Here is an 18,501-nt window from a genome sequence, read left to right on the forward strand (position 1 = left end):
ACAATTATATTACAGTATCATACTAAAATGTAATACTGTAAATGTTAACTACGGCAGCTTCTCTGTAAACATACAGTAAGTGGCTGGCAAATCAGCTGCCAGTATTTTACTGTAAAATTACAACGAAAAATTTTACAGAAGGTCTGTATGGCTTGATGTATTATGTATGTGTGTCTTTGACGTGTATGTATATCTGTCTGTGCGTTGACTGATTCCTGTTATCCTCAGTAAGTAAATGCTGCCCGACATGTGCTGTTCATTTGTAACCCGAATTGATCACCATCATCATCTTCAGTCTCACACAGACTCTCACAGCGGGATGCCCTTTTTAAAATTTATTTTACTGTTTTTTTATTTTCCGTGAACTGTTGAAAGGAGTGTTGTGTGGGTTTTTTTTCCGCACAGAGGCCCCATGGTTTCTCTCCGTCGTTCGTCGCCTTCACGTTTCTTTTTCTACTTTTTAGGTTTCGGTTTGACTTTGCCTTGTGCTGCCCGTTCAGATCAACTTCTGCGTAGTCGGCATGAAACTGGAAATGTGTTTCGCTTCCTGTTCAGACTCGTAAAATCCGTGATTTCACAATCGATATATCTTCAGCATTTAAGCCATTCAGGAGACACACATTGTTTTTTATACGATAAGTGAAAATGTCAGACAAGAGCGTTTTCTGGTTAGTACTCGTCCTCTAACTGAACTGACAGCGCAGAAGAAGCCATTCGCGCCGGCGGAATCCCCAAGGAGGACACCGGAGACGCTGGCCAGGTAAGTCCACGCCGTCCTGCGCCCGTTTCTGCACTCCTAACATTTTCATTGATTTGTTTAGCGGACCGTTTTATCCAAGGCGAGAGAGTCAGTCGGTTACGCTTATTTTGTTTGCTTTCCAGTTGGAGTGCAGGCAGGTCACACAGCGTGGAACCGACAGCATGGAGTCCAAAACCTTAAGCACCACATCCCAGTCGCAGCGTGCGCTGTGCGTGCATCGACTTGACTTCAGGCGCAGATGCCAAAAGAGCGAGATGGTGGCGGCAGGTTGGCACCCTGACTGATTTGTTCATCGGGAGCGAACTGTTGCTATTCAACTAAAGCCCCATATACACTTAGCCTACTTTTTCGTGGCGTGAACAATTGTGCGAAGGCCATACCAGAATTTTCCTGTATATCTGTGTGCAGACTTCTCAAACTTTAACATGAACTCACAGTATGCTGCGTTTCATTTGACTTGGGAAGCCATGCTGAATTTATAAGTTCATAGGCGGAATTTTCAACTCGGACGCTCCAGCAAGTCGGATGTCTTACTCGGAAACGCGGGGCTAGTCTGTCCCACTAGTAGACCACTAGACTCCCTTGACGAGGTTGTAGCTTTATATTATACATCAGTGACGTGCTGTGCGCTTCATGGCTGGTGACTTCTTCAGAGTGAGATTTACATGATGCCAAAAGAGGAACTTGTTCACTATTCGTCTGGCAGCCTGCACATTGAGTACTGGTTATGTTTCATATCCCATCAGTATTCTTTACACACTCATAGGGTAAGTAAAGTTAATATTCAGTGGCGTAGCGTAGTGGGGGCGGCCCGCCCCGGGCGGCACTTTTAGGGGGCGACAAAATTTCACAATAAATGATAATAATATCTTGTAAAAATCTGAACCATTTCATTTCAGATTTTTGTCGCTCCTACGATTCGGACCGATTGAAATGAGCACGGAATTTTTCATTACTTATTCTGTGACGAAACAATCCCCTTTCTTTAAATGAATGTATAATAATGACATCTTGCTCATTGTAGCGACTGGCAACACCGTCTGTACTCAGTACAGTAAAACATACACTCACCTAAAGGATTATTAGAAACACCTGTTCAATTTCTCATTAATGCAATTATCTAATCAACCAATCACATGGCAGTTGCTTCAATGCATTTAGGGGTGTGGTCCTGGTCAAGACAATCTCCTGAACTCCAAACTGAATGTCAGAATGGCAAAGAAAGGTGATTTAAGCAATTTTGAGCGTGGCATGGTTGTTGGTGCCAGACGGGCCGGTCTGAGTATTTCACAATCTGCTCACTTACTGGGATTTTCACGCACAACCATTTCTAGGGTTTCCAAAGAATGGTGTGAAAAGGGAAAAACATCCAGTATGCGGCAGTCCTGTGGGCAAAAATGCCTTGTTGATGCTAGAGGTCAGAGGAGAATGGGCCAACTGATTCAAGATGATAGAAGAGCAACTTTGACTGAAATAACCACTCGTTACAACCGAGGTATGCAGCAAAGCATTTGTGAAGCCACAACACGCACAACCTTGAGGCAGATGGGCTACAACAGCAGAAGACCCCACCGGGTACCACTCATCTCCACTACAAATAGGAAAAAGAGGCTACAATTTGCACGAGCTCACCAAAATTGGACAGTTGAAGACTGGAAAAATGTTGCCTGGTCTGATGAGTCTCGATTTCTGTTGAGACATTCAAATGGTAGAGTCAGAATTTGGCGTAAACAGAATGAGAACATGGATCCATCATGCCTTGTTACCACTGTGCAGGCTGGTGGTGGTGGTGTAAAGGTGTGGGGGATGTTTTCTTGGAACACTTTAGGCCCCTTAGTGCCAATTGGGCATCATTTAAATGCCACGGGCTACCTGAGCATTGTTTCTGACCATGTCCATCCCTTCTTGACCACCATGTACCCATCCTCTGATGACTACTTCCAGCAGGATAATGCACCATGTCACAAAGCTCGAATCATTTCAAATTGGTTTCTTGAACATGACAATGAGTTCACTCTACTAAAATGGCCCCCACAGTCACCAGATCTCAACCCAATAGAGCATCTTTGGGATGTGGTGGAACGGGAGCTTCGTGCCCTGGATGTGCATCCCACAAATCTCCATCAACTGCAAGATGCTATCCTATCAATATGGGCCAACATTTCTAAAGAATGCTTTCAGCACCTTGTTGAATCAATGCCACGTAGAATTAAGGCAGTTCTGAAGGCGAAAGGGGGTCAAACATCGTATTAGTATGGTGTTCCTAATAATCCTTTAGGTGAGTGTATATATATATGACTTTTTTATTTGTAACCTGTACAATACACAATAATGATGATTGTTCTTGTCGAAAAATTCTTTAGAATTACTGTACATTTTAGTCTTTTAAATTGAAATACCTAAATAAGGGGGCGACAAAATTTTCCCGGGCGGCTGACACCCACGCTACGCCACTGTGCATATTTGTCTAAGTAAGAGCGTTACATTTATAGCAGCGAGAGAGAGCGCATTTGCTCCTCACCCTCCATGTGTTCTAAATTTGCCGTCGCAATTCCACAATTCCTACTCATTCAATACAAATGAAAGTACAGAGTGGTGTACAAAAAACGGAGTTCAATTCTGACCTTAATTGAAATATTTAGTTGTTTTTAAAAGCTTTTAATTCTGATGCCTTAATCAATTTTAATACAGACTGTTCCACAAAAGGATAACAAGAAAAAGAAAAGAATATTTTATTTAAAGTCAAAATTTAGTTTTTAAATATTTGATGTTTTTCTTGCATTTTTCATTTTTTATAAAATTGAAAACCGTTTATGGTCTTACCTTTATATGTAAATGAAGCCCATGTGCCTATAGGCCTACTTGTACATGAAAATCTCCGTCAATTTCTTGTAAAAGTCCTCCTTATTTTCCTATAGTTTTAAAAATCTTAATGTTCCATTTTGGCAGTCAGTCGGAACAAAAACTAAAACTAAAAATAAACGGCCCCCTGCAGTGCGCTTGACTTTCTGATATCGCTGACTTATCGGCGCCTCTGCGTAGAACTGCAGCAACGAGCACTTGTTGGGCTCACATGCGCCCCCTTCAGGACAGCACGGTACTGTCTGCTTCACTTTGTGTCTTTTGCGATTTTATGTCCGATCAGCAAGACTAAATATGTCACAAACATTCATTAAAGATGCCAGACTGTGGAAAGTCAGGGTGTATAATAAAGGTGTCTGCATGCACTTTATATTGGTGACATACAGAGAGACAGCAACAGGCACGCGCCAATGCATCAACTCAGAGTGTGAGGGAGAGCAAAGTCCGAGGTGAGGTGAGGCTGATTGTTGCCACACCTCGCATTTCTCCCCTTTATTTGAACAGGAAATTCAGCAATTTTGACTATAAAAATTATCAAAATTATTGGAATCATACAGAAAACAAATTCACGTCACAAAAAAGTCAAACAGTGGGATGCTGGTGTGTCCCGACTGACTTCAGGTTACTGAGATGCCCCCTGGCACATGATGGGGAGGACTTTGGGGTTCTGGTCCAAAAAACAGATGCACTGTGTTGCTAGCGTTTTTCTCAGGTGAATACACACTAAAACTAAAGCAACTTGTGAGATATCCATGACTGTCAACTCTCTTCTCAACATTTGCCAGAGCTATACACCATATACTTGTGTTTTCACCCATGGAGCACGTCAGCTGCACAGTTTCATCAGAACTTTACACACACACAGATCCAGTTCTTGTTCTTCATCAGAACTCCCCACCATTCCAAATAATGAAGTCAAGTCATCACAACGCAAGCTCAACTAACAGCGAGGGGCAAAATGGGTCATCCAGCACTCAGAACTGCATGATGAATGAAAGAAAACCCACAGGTGTGTTCACTGCAACTCATTCTAAAATGGACGGCATCAATGCCAGATGACAAAAGAAAGCTCAAATGGGAAGGGGAGGAAGAAGAGGATGGAGCAGAAGAAGAGCAGCTGTATTGGATGAATTCTGTCAGACGGTCAGAGTTTTCATCCATTACAGCTGCTCTACTGCTTCTTCCTTTCACAGCTTTACCTGTTGTTCCCTTCAGAGGACCACACGGCATCTGCTAGAATCTTTGCTTGTCACACTGAAACTGCAACTTGGATGAAGAACACCTCTATCTAATAAATAATTCTTTGCATTTATATAGTGCTTTTCTCACTACTCAAAGTGCTCAGCAATTGCAGGTTAAGGGCCTTGCTCAACAGAGCAGAGTCCCTATTGGCATTTACAGGATTTGAACCGGCAACCTTCTGATTGCCAGTGCAGCTCCCTAACCTCAGAGCCACCACTCCTATCTATCTATCTATCTATCTATCTATCTATCTATCTATCTATCTATCATATAGTGCTTCACATCTATCTATCTATCTATCTATCTATCTATCTATCTATCTATCTATCATATGGTGCTTCACATTATCTATCTATCTATCTATCTATCTATCTATCTATCTATCTATCTATCTATCTATCTATCTATCTATCTATCTATCTATCATATAGTGCCTTTCACATTATCTATCTATCTATCTCTATCTATCTATCTATCTATCTATCTGTAAAGCACTGGCTACACACTGAGTAGATCAATGCAGAACGCTGCGTTCCCTTTTGCATTTCATTGTGCACACCACTCAGCCATAAATGTTTCCAGATGTACACTGAGCAGTGTGGAGGTTTTCACGCAGATCCTGGAGAACTATAACTGTCATTTCAGAATCGGTCTGAAGCAACTGAGAAAATCTGTAAAGCCCAGGAAGGTTTCAGTGTTGGTAATGGTGCATAACAGCACACTCTTTTCTGCTTGGCCATGCAGTTGAGCTTTGCACAGGGCCCGGTACGTGTGTTTGCTGCCAGTGCTCCGGTAATAATAACATATACTGTAGATGTGTTTACTCCATTAAAGTAAGTTTTGCGTTAGGTTTCTTGTTATTTTGAAAATGTAGTGCACGTTACTTTTAATGCGTTACCCTCCTGCTCTCAAGATTGTGTTGCTGAGTTTAGCATCGTACATTCAGTTCTTAAATAAGGCAGCACAGTGGTGCAGTGGGTAGCGCTGCTGCCTCGCAGTAAGGAGACCCGGGTTCGCTTGCCGGGTCCTCCCTGTGTGGAGTTTGCATGTTCTCCCCATGTCTGTGTGGGTTTCCTCCCACAGTCCAAAGACATGCAGGTTAGGTGTATTGGTGGAATCAGAATTAGGGGTGGAGTGGTGGCCCTGAGGCTAGGGATCTGCACTGGCAATTGAAAGGTTGCCGGTTCAAATCCTGTAAACTCTGCTCTGTTGAGCAAGGCCCTTAACCTGCAATTGCTGAGTGCTTTGAGTAGTGAGAAAAGCGATATATAAATGCAAAGAATTATTGCTATTATTGGCAATCTTACATTGTCCCTGGTGTGTGGGTGTGTCTTGCAGCGGACTGGTGCCCTACCCGGGGTTTATTCCTGCCTGGCGACTTGTGTTGGCTGGGATTGGCTCCAGTGGACCCCCATGACCCTGTGTTAGGATATAGCGGGTTGGACGATGACTGACTGACTGATGATTTGCCTATTGTGTGGATGCTTCCTCCCGTGACTGCTGAAAGCGATTGATGTGCAGACTATGAACTGCTTAACTGTAACCCGGTTAAGGTCTGACACGGTGACATAAACGGGTCATTGACAGAGAAATCTACCTGTGTTAATCTGGTTTCTCCGAGGCCAGTATCCCAGCTCCTGTAATCAGAATTAGGGTTTCTGCAAATAACCGGGTTAATGAGGTGCATGTCAACGTGCTGAGTGATTGTGCTTCAAGTTCCAGTTTTTGTGTGTTCACAATCAGAAAACACTATAAATGTAACTTTTTATTTGTTTATGTACTTTCCAGTGGTGTATTAGGCATGACGATTTGGTAGGCAGACTCCAGCAGACCCGCGTGACGCTGTAGTTAGGATATAGCAGGTTGGATAATGGATGGATGGACTTCTCTAATATGAATGTGTGACGCTCTGGGTGATATTCTGTTGGGTACTGTCCTTCATGAGGATGTTACTTTGACACGTCCCCCCTACCTGAAGATGGCTACAGCCCAGGTCCAGCCCTTCATCGCTCAGTTTTCTTGTGTGTTTATGAAGTTCACATTGACATGGCTGCCAGGCGACACCACGGCTTGTGAACAAAGCAGCTCCTTGACCTTAAAATCAGATGCAGAAAATGTTAGGATCGACTCAGTGAATATCAAGGTGCATGTCACAAGTGAGGACAAGTCGGCTTTAATTTGTGTCACAGGAAAGCAGAGCAACTGGTTTTGTGCTTCTGCTAACCGTCTGATCAAAAGCAGGTTGTAATAAAGCTTGGAAAAGTGGCAGGTAACGCCTGAGGGAGAAATGCCTCCCACCCAGAAGAAAAACGAACAGCCACGTTAAAGGTGCTCTGCATCAAGGCACAAACTCTCAACTTCCTTCTGCATCCTTCCACAGTCTGAAAACATGTGCTTGTTATGGTAAATCGGCCCAGCATGGGGTGTGTGCCCTGACCTGGCACCCCATCCAGGATGGGTTCCAACAACCCTTAAATAGTTTGATAAGCGTCTTCTATAAATTTATTCAAACCATGGGGCGCTAGTCCATGAAAGGGCACGCTGATGCACATATCTAGACTGGGACAATTTAGGGACCCCCGTTACCCTGGAATACCACCTTTGGTGTTCATATGTTGATATCCCAAGAGCACAGAGACATTGCCTTCCTTCTTCTTGTCCACTGCGATTCAAGCGCTCGTTCCAACAGCTTCTCAATGCCGACTCTCCATTGTCACTCAGCTTCCACCATAGACAAGTCCTTCACTTGACAGTCTTCTCTGATGTTGTCCAGCCCTAACCCTAACCCATGAAGTCTTGGGGGTTCCTGCAGCTTTTCTGCCATGAATCTGACCGTATTGCAGAATATGAGAAATTCCGTCTGTTGTCATATGTGCTACAAGTCCAAAGTACGACAGCCTTCTCTTCTGAATCTTAAATACGAGGGACGTTCAAAAAGTTTCCGCACTCTATTTATTAAGAGTTTCACAAACAAATGACATCACTTGTCTACACGGTCACCTTCCTCTCAGACACATGACCCTCTCAGACATGACCAATTACGACTCTCCTCTGGCCTTCACTGTTTCCAACGAAAATATAAAAGTGCCTCGTATCCCAAGGGATCCCGAGTGAGCGCAATTCCACAGACAGTCTCTTCTACATACGCCTAGGATTTGTCCAAGTATTGTCATTTCAGAAATCTTCTCTTGTCTTCTCGTTTTAGGGTCCGTGTTTCTGCATTGTAGAGAAAAATGGAAAGAGCAAGAGTGTCGTAAAGTGAGATCTTTGTTTGCTGGCTAATATACCCTCGCCGGCCACTTTATTAGGTACACCTATTCATCTTCTTGTTAACACAAATATCTAGTCAGCCAATCACATGGCAGCATTTCAACATATAGACCTTACCAAGGCCACCTGCTGAAATTCAAACTGAGCATCAGAATGGGGAAGAAGGTGACTTTGAATGTGGCATGGCTGTTGGTGCCAGACAGGCTGGTCTGGGTATTTCAGAAACTGCTGATCTGCTGGGGTTTTCATGCACAACCATATTTAGGGTTTACAGAGAATGGTCTGAAAAAGGGAAAATATCCAGTGAGTGGCAGTTCTGTGGGTGAAAATGCCTTGTTGATGCCAGAGTTCAGAAGGGAATGGTCAGACTGGTCTGACTTGATAGAAAGGCAACAGTAACTCAAATAAGCACTCGTTACAATTGAGGTATGAGGAAGAGCATCTCTGAACACACAACATATTAAACCTTGAAGCAGATGGGGGGGCTACAGTAGGAGGAGACATCATCGAGTGCCACTCCTGTCAGCTAAGAACAGGCAACTCTCCATACCAACTAAGCATTGTTTAAATGCCACAGCCTACATGACTATTCCTGCTGACCATGTCCATCCCTTCATGACTGCATTGTACCCATCTTCTGATGGCTCCTCCTAACAGGATAACCCACCATGTCCTAAACCTCATATCATCTCCAGCTGGTTTCTTGAACGTGACAATGAGTTCACTGGACTCAAATGGTCTCCACACTCAGCAGATCTCAGTCCATTATAGCAGCTTTAGGATGTGCTGGAAGGGGAGATTCACATTATGGATGTGCAGCCAACAAATCTGCAACAACTGCGTGACTCTATCATGTCAATATGGAGCAAAATCCCAGAGGATTGTTTCTAGCACCTTGTTGAATCTGAGCCATGAAGAATTACAGCAGTTCTGAAGGCAAAAGGAGGTCCAACGTGGTACTAGCAAGGTGTTACCTGAAAAAGTGGCTGGTGATTTGGATGCCTCCCTCCAGAGGTGTTTCAGGCATCTCCAGCCACAGGAGACCTCAGGGTAGACCCAGGACACACTGGAGAGATGATGTCTCTCAGCAGGCCTACGAACACCTCAGTATCCCTCTGAAGAAGTTGGAGGGGGTGACGGGGAAAAGGGACATCTGGGCACCTTTGCAACCTACATAAGTGGCAGTAAATGGGTGGATGGATGGATGGAAGTTTTAATAGTGGTGAATGATTACAAGATCCCTTTGTGTGTTATTTCCAGAACGGACCTTCAGAAGACATGCCTCTACACTTCTGGCTGCTCCTCCTTCTGTCTCATCAAGTTCTCTGGACCAAAGTCAAGTCGGTAAGCAGCTCTTGCTCTCAGATGTTTCCGATGTTCCTTCTGGCTCCTGTTGGTCTTAATAAGCAGCAGAGCACTTTTTCTGGTGTGGCTTTGGTCACGCAGAATAATCACTGACACTCATTTCTGTTTCCTTTCAGTCCTCCTACATGCATGAAAGCTCCTATGATGACGATTATAAGGGGTGCCAGCTAGAAAGAAAGAAAGAAGTCAAAGAGAGCTTCCTGACCTATGAACTTAACAACAACACAGCCTTCAGATGTGCCTGGAATAAAGCAGAGGAATACTGGAAAAGCAAGACATTCCCTTCTGGTGTGGACAAGGAGGTACTCCTGGCTATCACGGCCTACACAAGTAATTCATGCTACGCTAAGTTTAATGAAGCTGTGGAATCTGGCGTGTTTACAGTGATGAACGGCCATTACAGGTCCTTGCATTTTCTGCTCACCATGGCCATGGAAAACTTCAAAGTTAACGCATGTGTTACATCTTATAGAGGAGTAATGGTAGAAATTAGGCCAAAGATAGGAGAGGCCTTTCGCTTTGGAAGATTTGCGTCATCTTCCAGGAGTCGTGCTGCCACTGAGGTATTTGGAAAAAAAACAGTATTCATCATCACCACGTGTTACGGGATGGACATTGCCCGATATTCTCTTTTCCCATTGGAAAATGAGGTGCTGATTCACCCCTACGAAGAGTTTGAAGTGACAGCAGTCAATAACAGTGAAGTCACACTGCTCTCCAGGAAGACCACCGTCAACTACAGATGTGCTCCTCTGAGCGGTAAGTTGTGTAGCTGTGCTTGACGTCTGCGGTCAGACATTAGAGACCACAGACCGTGGAGCCAGGTGGGCACTTTTAGCCTATCATTGGGGTTGAGCTCGCCTCGCAGGGACAGACGTGAATCTTGGAATGAAAATACATATCTGCTACATCCATAGCGGGTCCTTTGTAACGATTTACGTGCCGTTCCCTCCCATCGCTAAACCGTAAACATCTGGGGTACAACAGAAAGCACAAACAAAGCACCGCAATGGTTAGCAAAACGTATTTGATGTGTTATGGCAATATCAATGGTAATGTTTCAAAATTGATGATTTAAGAATAATGTGCAATTTAGTATTGTGGGGTAAATATGTTATGGTATGGCCATGACCTCCTTGGACTTGTACCCACATATCAAGGTGCTATATAACCGGACATTCTGTTAGCCTTCTTAATGGCTTCTGAGCACTGTCTGGCAGTTGATAGTGTCGAGTCCACTAAGACTCCTAAATCCTTCTCATAAGGTGGACTTCTTAATTCTCAGACCTCCCATTGTGTATTCAAACCTCACATTTTTACATCCCACATGTTAGTGCTGGGCGATATGGAAAAATCATATATCACGATATGGATTATTTTATATCACAATAACGATATATATCACGATATACCACCCACAATAAAGTACGTTTCCAGTTATTCTCTGAAAAGTTTGACAAAAATATCATTGCATACTTTTTTTTGCAACTTTATTTTGAAGTGACATTTAACTGAACTGTGACAAAACCACAAGATGGAGTTTCTTTGCGAAAAAGTTCATTTTTATTCTTGATTATCACTTATATAAAGGGTAGAGTATGCATTGCATAGCGACAAGATATTATCATTCATTTGTCATAGCCTATTTAATGCAATATTTTCTTTAGTAATTGATAAAATTAGGTTAGAAACGATAGAAACGATAGAAGAGAAATAGGACGATAGACACTTTTCTATCGTCCCCACGATATATATCGTCATATCGCCCAGCACCACCACATGTAATTCTTTACATTTCCCAACATTAAATTTCATCTGCCACAAATCCGCCCAAGCCTGCCTGCTGTCCAAATCCCTCTGTGAGGATTCAACAGATTCCAGATTGTTTTCTAATCCACCTCACTTAGGATCATCTGCAAACTTAACTAGCATTTTATTTCTATTAATATCCAAATCATTTATATAAATAAATTAAAAATAGCAGCAGCCCCAGCACTGACCCCTGCTGGACACCCCTCTTAACATCAGCCAATTCTGATGAGGTTCCTTGCACTGTCACCCTCTACTTCTTCGTTTTTGCTAATTCTGCATCCATCTACCATCACACCACACCTTGAACTCCCACTTCTTTTAGTCTGATGCCCAACCTCTCCTGTGGCACCTTATCAAATGATTTCTAAAAGTCCAGATAAATAATATCATTTGCTCCACTCTGATCAGATCCTTTTGTTGCTTCCTCATAGAATTCCAGCATGTTGGTAAAACACGACCTCCCTCTTCTGAACTCATGCTGACTGTTCAGTAAAACTCCTGTTCTTGCCACGTGCTGCTCAGTCTTGTCCTTAATAATTCCTTCCATTATTTTTCACTTTCTGAACACTGTTTTGCTGTAGATTTAATTTTGAATGGATTGATTTTTCATTTTTGCCACTCAATATATGCACAATAACCCATAATGACAAATGTTTTCAGAAAGATTTACATATTTATTAAAATCTCACTTTTATATAAGCATTGAGACCCTTACTTCAGTACTTTGTAGAAGCTTCTTTGCCAGAAATCCTAGCTTAGGGTCTTGTTGAGTACGTCTCTACAGGCTTTGCACACCTGGATTTGGCCAGTTTTTCCCATTGTCACTAGCTTATCCTCTCAAGGTTCATTAGATTTGATGGGAAGTGTCGTTGAACTGCCATGTTCAGGTCTCTTCACAGATGTTCTATGGGGTTCAAGCCTGGCCACTCAAGGACAGACTGGTCACTGAGCCACTCCAGTGAGGTCTTGGATGTATGCTTTGGGTTTTCTTCAAGATCCTCTCCATATTTTGCTGCTTTCGTCCTTTCCTCAGTTCTGACCAGTCTCCCTGTCCCTGCACCCCCATTGCATGATGTTGCTACCACAATGTTTCACCATAGCGTCAGTATTAGGTAGGTGGTGAGCAGTGCCTGGTATTTTTCAGACACAGTGCCTTGAAGTTCTGCTCAGAGAGTTCAGTTTTTGTCTCATCAGACCAGAGAATCTTTTTTCTGATGTGCTCAGAGTCTTTTAAATGTTGTATGGCAAATTCCAAGTGGGCTGTCTTATGTCTTTTACTCAAGAATGGCTTCTGTCCAGCTACTCTGCCATAAACACCCAAGTACATCTTAGATGTTTGTTCTTCCTCTGATGGGTTCTTACATCTCAGCAGAGGACTTCTGAAGCTCTGTTAGAGTGACCACTGGGTTTTCGGTCACCTCCCTGACCAAAGCTCTCTTTGCCTGTTGCTCACTTTGGCTGGATGGCCAATTCTAGGAAGAGCCCAAACTCCTTCCAGAATTCTTGAGGCCACTGAGCTCCTGGTAGCACCCAAAGCTTTAGAAGTGGGTTTGATCACCTTGCCCCGTTCAATTTGATCACAAAGGTCAACAGAGAGTTCCTTGGGCTTCATGACATGCCTTGTGAACTGCAGGACCTTCTACTGTCCACACAGGTTGATGTGCTGTGCTTTTGTAAATGACATTCAATGAAATCAATTGGTCTCCAAACAAGTCCTGGGCACATCTCAAGGTGAATTAAAGTAAACAGGATGCACTTGACCATTGTTTGGAGGGGGCAGAGTAAGGGGTCTGAATACTTACAGAAATGAGAGGTTTCAGTTTTGGATTTTAAAAATTTTGTAAACCATCCTGAACACGTTTTCAGTTTGTCATTACGGTGTAGGGGTGCTACTGGGGTTTGAAACTTCAACTCCCAGCAGTCCCTGCAGTGACTGTGATTGGTCGTCTGCTCAGGGTGCAGGGGCTGCTGGGTACAAGGAGGCTGGCGCAACATTTCAAAGAGGGAAAAGAAGAAAAGTCTTTGATGTTTCGTGTCTGGAGTTTCCTGTCTTCCTGCACATGAGGACTGTCTGAGGATTTGTTGTCATTCTGTGAAGAAAGGACACCAGACAGACAATAGCCCAAAACAAGAGACGATCCAGGACAAAACAAGAATCTACAGGTATCAGAATGGAAGGCAACATACAGGAAACTCCACACATGAAACATCAAATGTTGTGCCGGCCTCCTTGTACCCAGCAGCCCCTGCACCCTCAGCAGATGACCAAGCAGAGCCACTGCAGGGACTGCTGGGAGTTTCAATCCCCAGTAGCACCGCTACACTGGGATACTGGCAATTGTATCCATTTAAAATGAAATCTACAGCACCATAGAGCATGCAGAAAGTAAAAGGGGTCCTGAATACTTCAACTGTGAGCCCACTGTACGTCTGGCCCTGTGAGGCTGGTGATGAGCCAACGATTACAGCGAAACTGAAAATGTGGAAAAACTTTGCAAAGAGAATCTTGAAATTGTTTTCCCACCTTCTCTTATGCTTTCATAAATGAAGCGGATGGTCTAATTGTGCGTTTGTCTTTCTTTCAGGTTCACCCAGGATTGGCATCACCACGCTGGAAGTGGGCCTGTGCACTTCTTTCATTGTAGCTTTTCAGATATTCTTCAGTCCTTCTATATTGTAATAAAGTTTATACCATTTTCTTATGAGTTGCTGTGCCTTGTTTTTGTTAATATTTTTATTTTTGTACATTTAGCTGACACTTTTTTTCAAGGTAACATGGGTATTCCACAGCTAAATCCAGATTAGAGGTACAATGGAAGCGTAGGTGTGCGTTCCTTTTATGCCATAATGGGGTATTCTCACCGGTTCAGAGCTGAATCCTGTCCCAGAAGCCATTGTGCCGCCTCCCCCGGGTGTATGGTGTTAAAGGGTCCCTCGCTAAAAAGCAGAAGATGCAAGCTTCAATCGTAAGAAAGGCAGTGGCGCCCACACAGATGTCCTCTGATGTTTCGCCAGCACTTGTAATTGTGTATGCAGAAACCAATCCATCAACATCGGCCTTCTAGAACCTTTTTTGAGCCCCCCAATAAAATCCACCTGCTAAAGCCAGAGCACCATACGTAACCGCAGTTCTAGGATGGAAGTCAAGGTCAGGGGTCAGTATAGTTAGCGTGTAGGATAAACGGTTAGGGTTAGGGGTTAGTTATGTTAAGGTTAGGGCTTGGTGTGGTTAGCAGGGCAATCAATTTGGTTTGTGACGATGAATAAACGTTTATTACCAAACATCCTGCGGTGATGTCACGTCTGCTCTGAAATGGCAGGCGTCGACCTACAGTGACGTGTGGTGCTGTGACTCTGCAGGTCGTTACGTCTGCTTTGAACTCCTCCTCCTCTCCTCCTTCCCCAAAAAGCGTGCCTCCTTTTTTGAAGAATGACTATTCGCTTACATTACGAGACAACGCAAGGACCCACAGGCACAGATTAACCCCCTTGTCCCCTTTAAAGTGACATCCTATAGTTACTTCATTCTCAGGACATTTTTAAGGAGCACAAGGCGGAAGAAACAGATAAATTGAATATAATATGTAGAGTGCCTGCTACAATAGGGCAATGGCATAGGCATTATCATGTTAAATATATTATTAATTATATACTTTTATATTATTAGTAATATATGTATAGTCAATGAACTACCGTATATACTCGCGTTTAAGTTCTCCCGCGTATAAGTCAGGGCTTCATTTTACCATATAATTTCCAGTATTTTATAATGTCGGTCATATAAGTCGAATGCAGAAAACTCACGCTATTGGTCCAAGAGATTACGATATGCTAACACCCGCCTGAGAGAGTAACCACGGAGCACACAGCCTTTTTTTTCCTATGTATTGTGCCTACATGACCACCGGTAATACCCGAACTATTACGAAGTGGTGTTTGCACTGTTTTGTGTTTTTTGTATCTCACACCCTCATACACCTTAATTGTAACAGCATCCCTTATCTACGATGGAGCGTTCGATCAGAAGAAAATATGAAGCTGGTTTTAAATTAAACATCGTTGAAGTAGCGAAAGAAATTGGTAACCGCGCTGCTACAACAAAATTCGATGTGTCTGAGAAACTGATGTGAGATTGGAGGAGGTAGGAAGATGTAAAAAAAAAATGTAAGTGTCACATTTTTGAAAGGGCTTATAAGTCGAGGTCTGATATTATGATTGATTTTTCGGGTTTCAAGACCTGACTTATACGTAAGTATATATGGTAAATATAAATTAACAAACAATTATATACATATGCATACATGCAAACATATATATGAAACTAGCTAGGAATTATTAAATTATATATTTGTGATGCAATCAGAGGAGCACTCCTGACCTCCCTGAAAGTACAGCATAAGATATCCCTAAAATTGAATCAAATGAATAAAAGAAAACTGATTCACTTAAATGGGTCGTTTGAAAGAATCAGCTGAGTACAGTGAATCACTAATGGCTGATGTGATGGAAAGGGCGCCGTCAGCGAGCCCCAAATCCCCACCACGAATACATGAAGAGTCCTGGGTTCAAATACAGATGTGCTTATTCAATACAAGACACAATACCTCCACCAAGTAACACCAAAGCACAGGTCTCTCTCTGCACAATCCAACTCTTTTCTTAATATTCTCTCACCGCTGCACTCCCTCATCCAGTTGAGTCCACCCATCTCCGACTCGCTTGGACAAGGGAGTGCAGCCCCATTTATTAAGGACCCAGGAGTACTTCCGGTGCCGGGGCAATAGCCTGATGGAAGTACTTCCGGGTCCTGTGAAACTCCATTATAACAGGGAGCTTGTCTCCCATCCCGGCTGAGGATGAAGAATGGGTCAGACCCGGAAGGAAAGACCAAAAGGGATGGATGGACAGCTCACTGAAAAAAAATGTCGCTGGGGGGTTTTTACTCCGAGAGCACGCTAGATGGCAGCGGCCCTGGATATCAGTGGCCATTGGGAAGCCAAGAGGACATGCTGGGAGATGTAGTCCAGAAGAGCAGCCCTGCTGGGGTCACTCGGTGCTGCAAGAGGGCGCTGCAGGAAGACAAGCCCCCTGTTATAATGGACTTTTACAGGACCCGGAAATACTTCCATCAGGTAAGGAACTATGCCCTCTTTTGGCCGGGATGCCCATCCAGTGGCATCTACACCGAGTACTAAGCTGCTTCTTCTAATCTTAAGGAACATATAAAGGCTGCTGAGTTATGTTACAGAGTTCAGAGCCGAGTCACAGTTTTAACTTGGTACCTCCAGAAGTACAGTATGTGGCTGGCGTGATGGAGTGAGCGCTGTACATACTGTAGCTGTGCTGTCTTGGGTACGGGGGGGATACAGCAGTAGACTAAGGTGACATTCATCTATTTAGAGTGAGGGTGTTTGAAATGATGCTGCCCAACGTCACCACCCAAGGTCTCCAGGAGCCAGTGGCAGAGGGAAGTGCCAATTTCCAGGTCATGGAGCTGAGCCATTAGTACAAAGGGCAGTATGGTGTCACAGTCTCACAGAATTCCCATATCTGCCATTAAATGTGTAACCTCTGCACTGGTATCACAGGGTGGATCGATCTGAGTGATAAGCAAAGTGCAAATAACTTCAAACACCGGGTAGTGATGTACAGATGCTGTACAGTCGTTAACAACCCCCTTGAAGCACTTCAGACTCACAGGATGATAGCCATTGAGACAGGAGGTGGGTTACTGGATTTGGGTCCAGTGATTTTTAAGAAACAAGTCAGGAGAGTTCACTACGCTAAGGAATCCCTGAACACAGAAATCAGTAATGGTGCCCGCTGGGCTCTCCTCCTGGTCCTGCTGCTTTCCTGTCCTTCACTCTCCTCAGAGTCCTCCTAACATCAAGTCAGAGAGACAAAGCATCCAACACCACAATGGTGGAAGGGGTGGGAGAGCACAGGACAGGCTGATTACAGCTGATGTGAGTGCCAATCCAGTCATCCACAAAGCCCGGACCAGCCGAGGGCTGCTGTGTTCGATTTACATCTACTGTCCTTTGTGTTCTGCAGCCCCGGCCACTAACAGTGAGGATGACACAGGATGACCATCTCCCTGGTGAAGATATCTTCACAGTGTAACACACAAAAGACCGAGTGTGCATTATGGCGTATCCAGAGCTGACGTTACTTCTGTGTAGCTTTTTAAGATTACACGAGGATGAAGGCTTATTGTTTGGCCTCTTTCAGATTACTGTCACCTTTCGTATTCCTGTTATACAATAAATTAGTGCCATTCCAAACTCTTACTTATTTACGAAGGGGAGTCAAGCTAAAGTTAGAAGATGGGATTTATTAGACAATGGAACGAACCTTCACTAACCTGATGCTGTCATTGCTCCTTGTCGTCTCCACCCTTCTAAATGCACTTGTATCACCTGCCTGAAAGTGCCAGCAGATTAAAAGGTTTTGTCTTGTCCTCGCCACCACTCATGCCCCCGTGTTATTGTGGAACACTTCATGCCGAGGGGTACTACAGTCACTAGTGTGAGTTACTCTGACTGATGTGAAGGCAGCTATTTGATCCAAGCGGCGGAGACTGCTGTCTCAACAAAAAAAGTAGAACGGAAACAATTTTCAGCTAACGGCAAATGCTTTATAAGTTCTTGCTACTGAACTATAGCCATTAGCAAATGAAGCTGAAAACGGAGTACCAAATGATTATGTTCAAATTTGCTGCAAGACAATGACACCCACACTGCTAAGAACACCGAGGCTTGTCTGGAGAAACTGAAGTCTGAGCTATTGCCACATCCTCCTCACCAGATTTGGCACCGTGTGATTTCTACGTTTTTGGACCGCTCAAAAAAAAAAAAACATCTGGGTGGCCGTCGATTCAAGACAGATGACAGCGTGAAGAAAGCGGTACACAAGTGGTGGTGAGGACAAGATAAAACCTTTTATTCTGCTGGAATCCAGGCAGGTGGCTCAAGTGTATTGAGAAGGGTGGAGACTCCATGGAGAAATGACATGATCAGTTTTGTGAAGCTTCATTCCACTGTCTAATAAATCCCATTTTCTAACTTTAGCTTGACTCCCCCTTGTATATCATTTTAACAAATTACTGTGTTTTAACTAATTATTAAGAGCAAAATGGAGAATGTATTTCAGTTCCTTTTCTCCTTTTCATATGATGATACTGATATTGA

At 43.6% G+C, this 18,501-nt stretch overlaps 1 protein-coding gene across 2 annotated transcripts; it reads left to right on the forward strand.

Annotated features, from left to right (window-relative positions):
• Positions 1–402: 402 nt before the first annotated feature.
• LOC120542563 (ecto-ADP-ribosyltransferase 5-like) lies at positions 403–14,016 on the forward strand. Of its 2 annotated transcripts, XM_039775098.1 has the most exons (5): positions 403–760; positions 8,070–8,172; positions 9,395–9,478; positions 9,616–10,258; positions 13,897–14,016. In XM_039775098.1, the coding sequence occupies exons 3-5, from the start codon at positions 9,413–9,415 to the stop codon at positions 13,989–13,991; spliced, it is 804 nt and encodes a 267-aa protein (XP_039631032.1). In that variant the 5' UTR covers positions 403–760; positions 8,070–8,172; positions 9,395–9,412; the 3' UTR covers positions 13,992–14,016. The 2 variants fall into 2 exon arrangements, with proteins under 2 accessions (XP_039631032.1, XP_039631031.1); XM_039775097.1 differs by lacking the exon at positions 8,070–8,172.
• The last annotated feature ends 4,485 nt before the right edge of the window (positions 14,017–18,501 follow it).

This window comes from Polypterus senegalus, chromosome 13 (assembly GCF_016835505.1).
Source record: "Polypterus senegalus isolate Bchr_013 chromosome 13, ASM1683550v1, whole genome shotgun sequence".
Taxonomy (NCBI): domain Eukaryota; kingdom Metazoa; phylum Chordata; class Cladistia; order Polypteriformes; family Polypteridae; genus Polypterus; species Polypterus senegalus.

What these genes read in the sequence shown, in the direction of transcription:
- LOC120542563 (XM_039775098.1), top strand. Translation starts at nt 9,413, where the DNA reads ATGCCTCTACACTTCTGGCTGCTCCTCCTTCTGTCTCATCAAGTTCTC. An exon ending in TCTGGACCAAAGTCAAGTCG is followed by an intron (nt 9,479 to 9,615) that starts GTAAGCAGCTCT and finishes GTTTCCTTTCAG; the next exon opens with TCCTCCTACATGCATGAAAG. An exon ending in CAGATGTGCTCCTCTGAGCG is followed by an intron (nt 10,259 to 13,896) that starts GTAAGTTGTGTA and finishes TCTTTCTTTCAG; the next exon opens with GTTCACCCAGGATTGGCATC.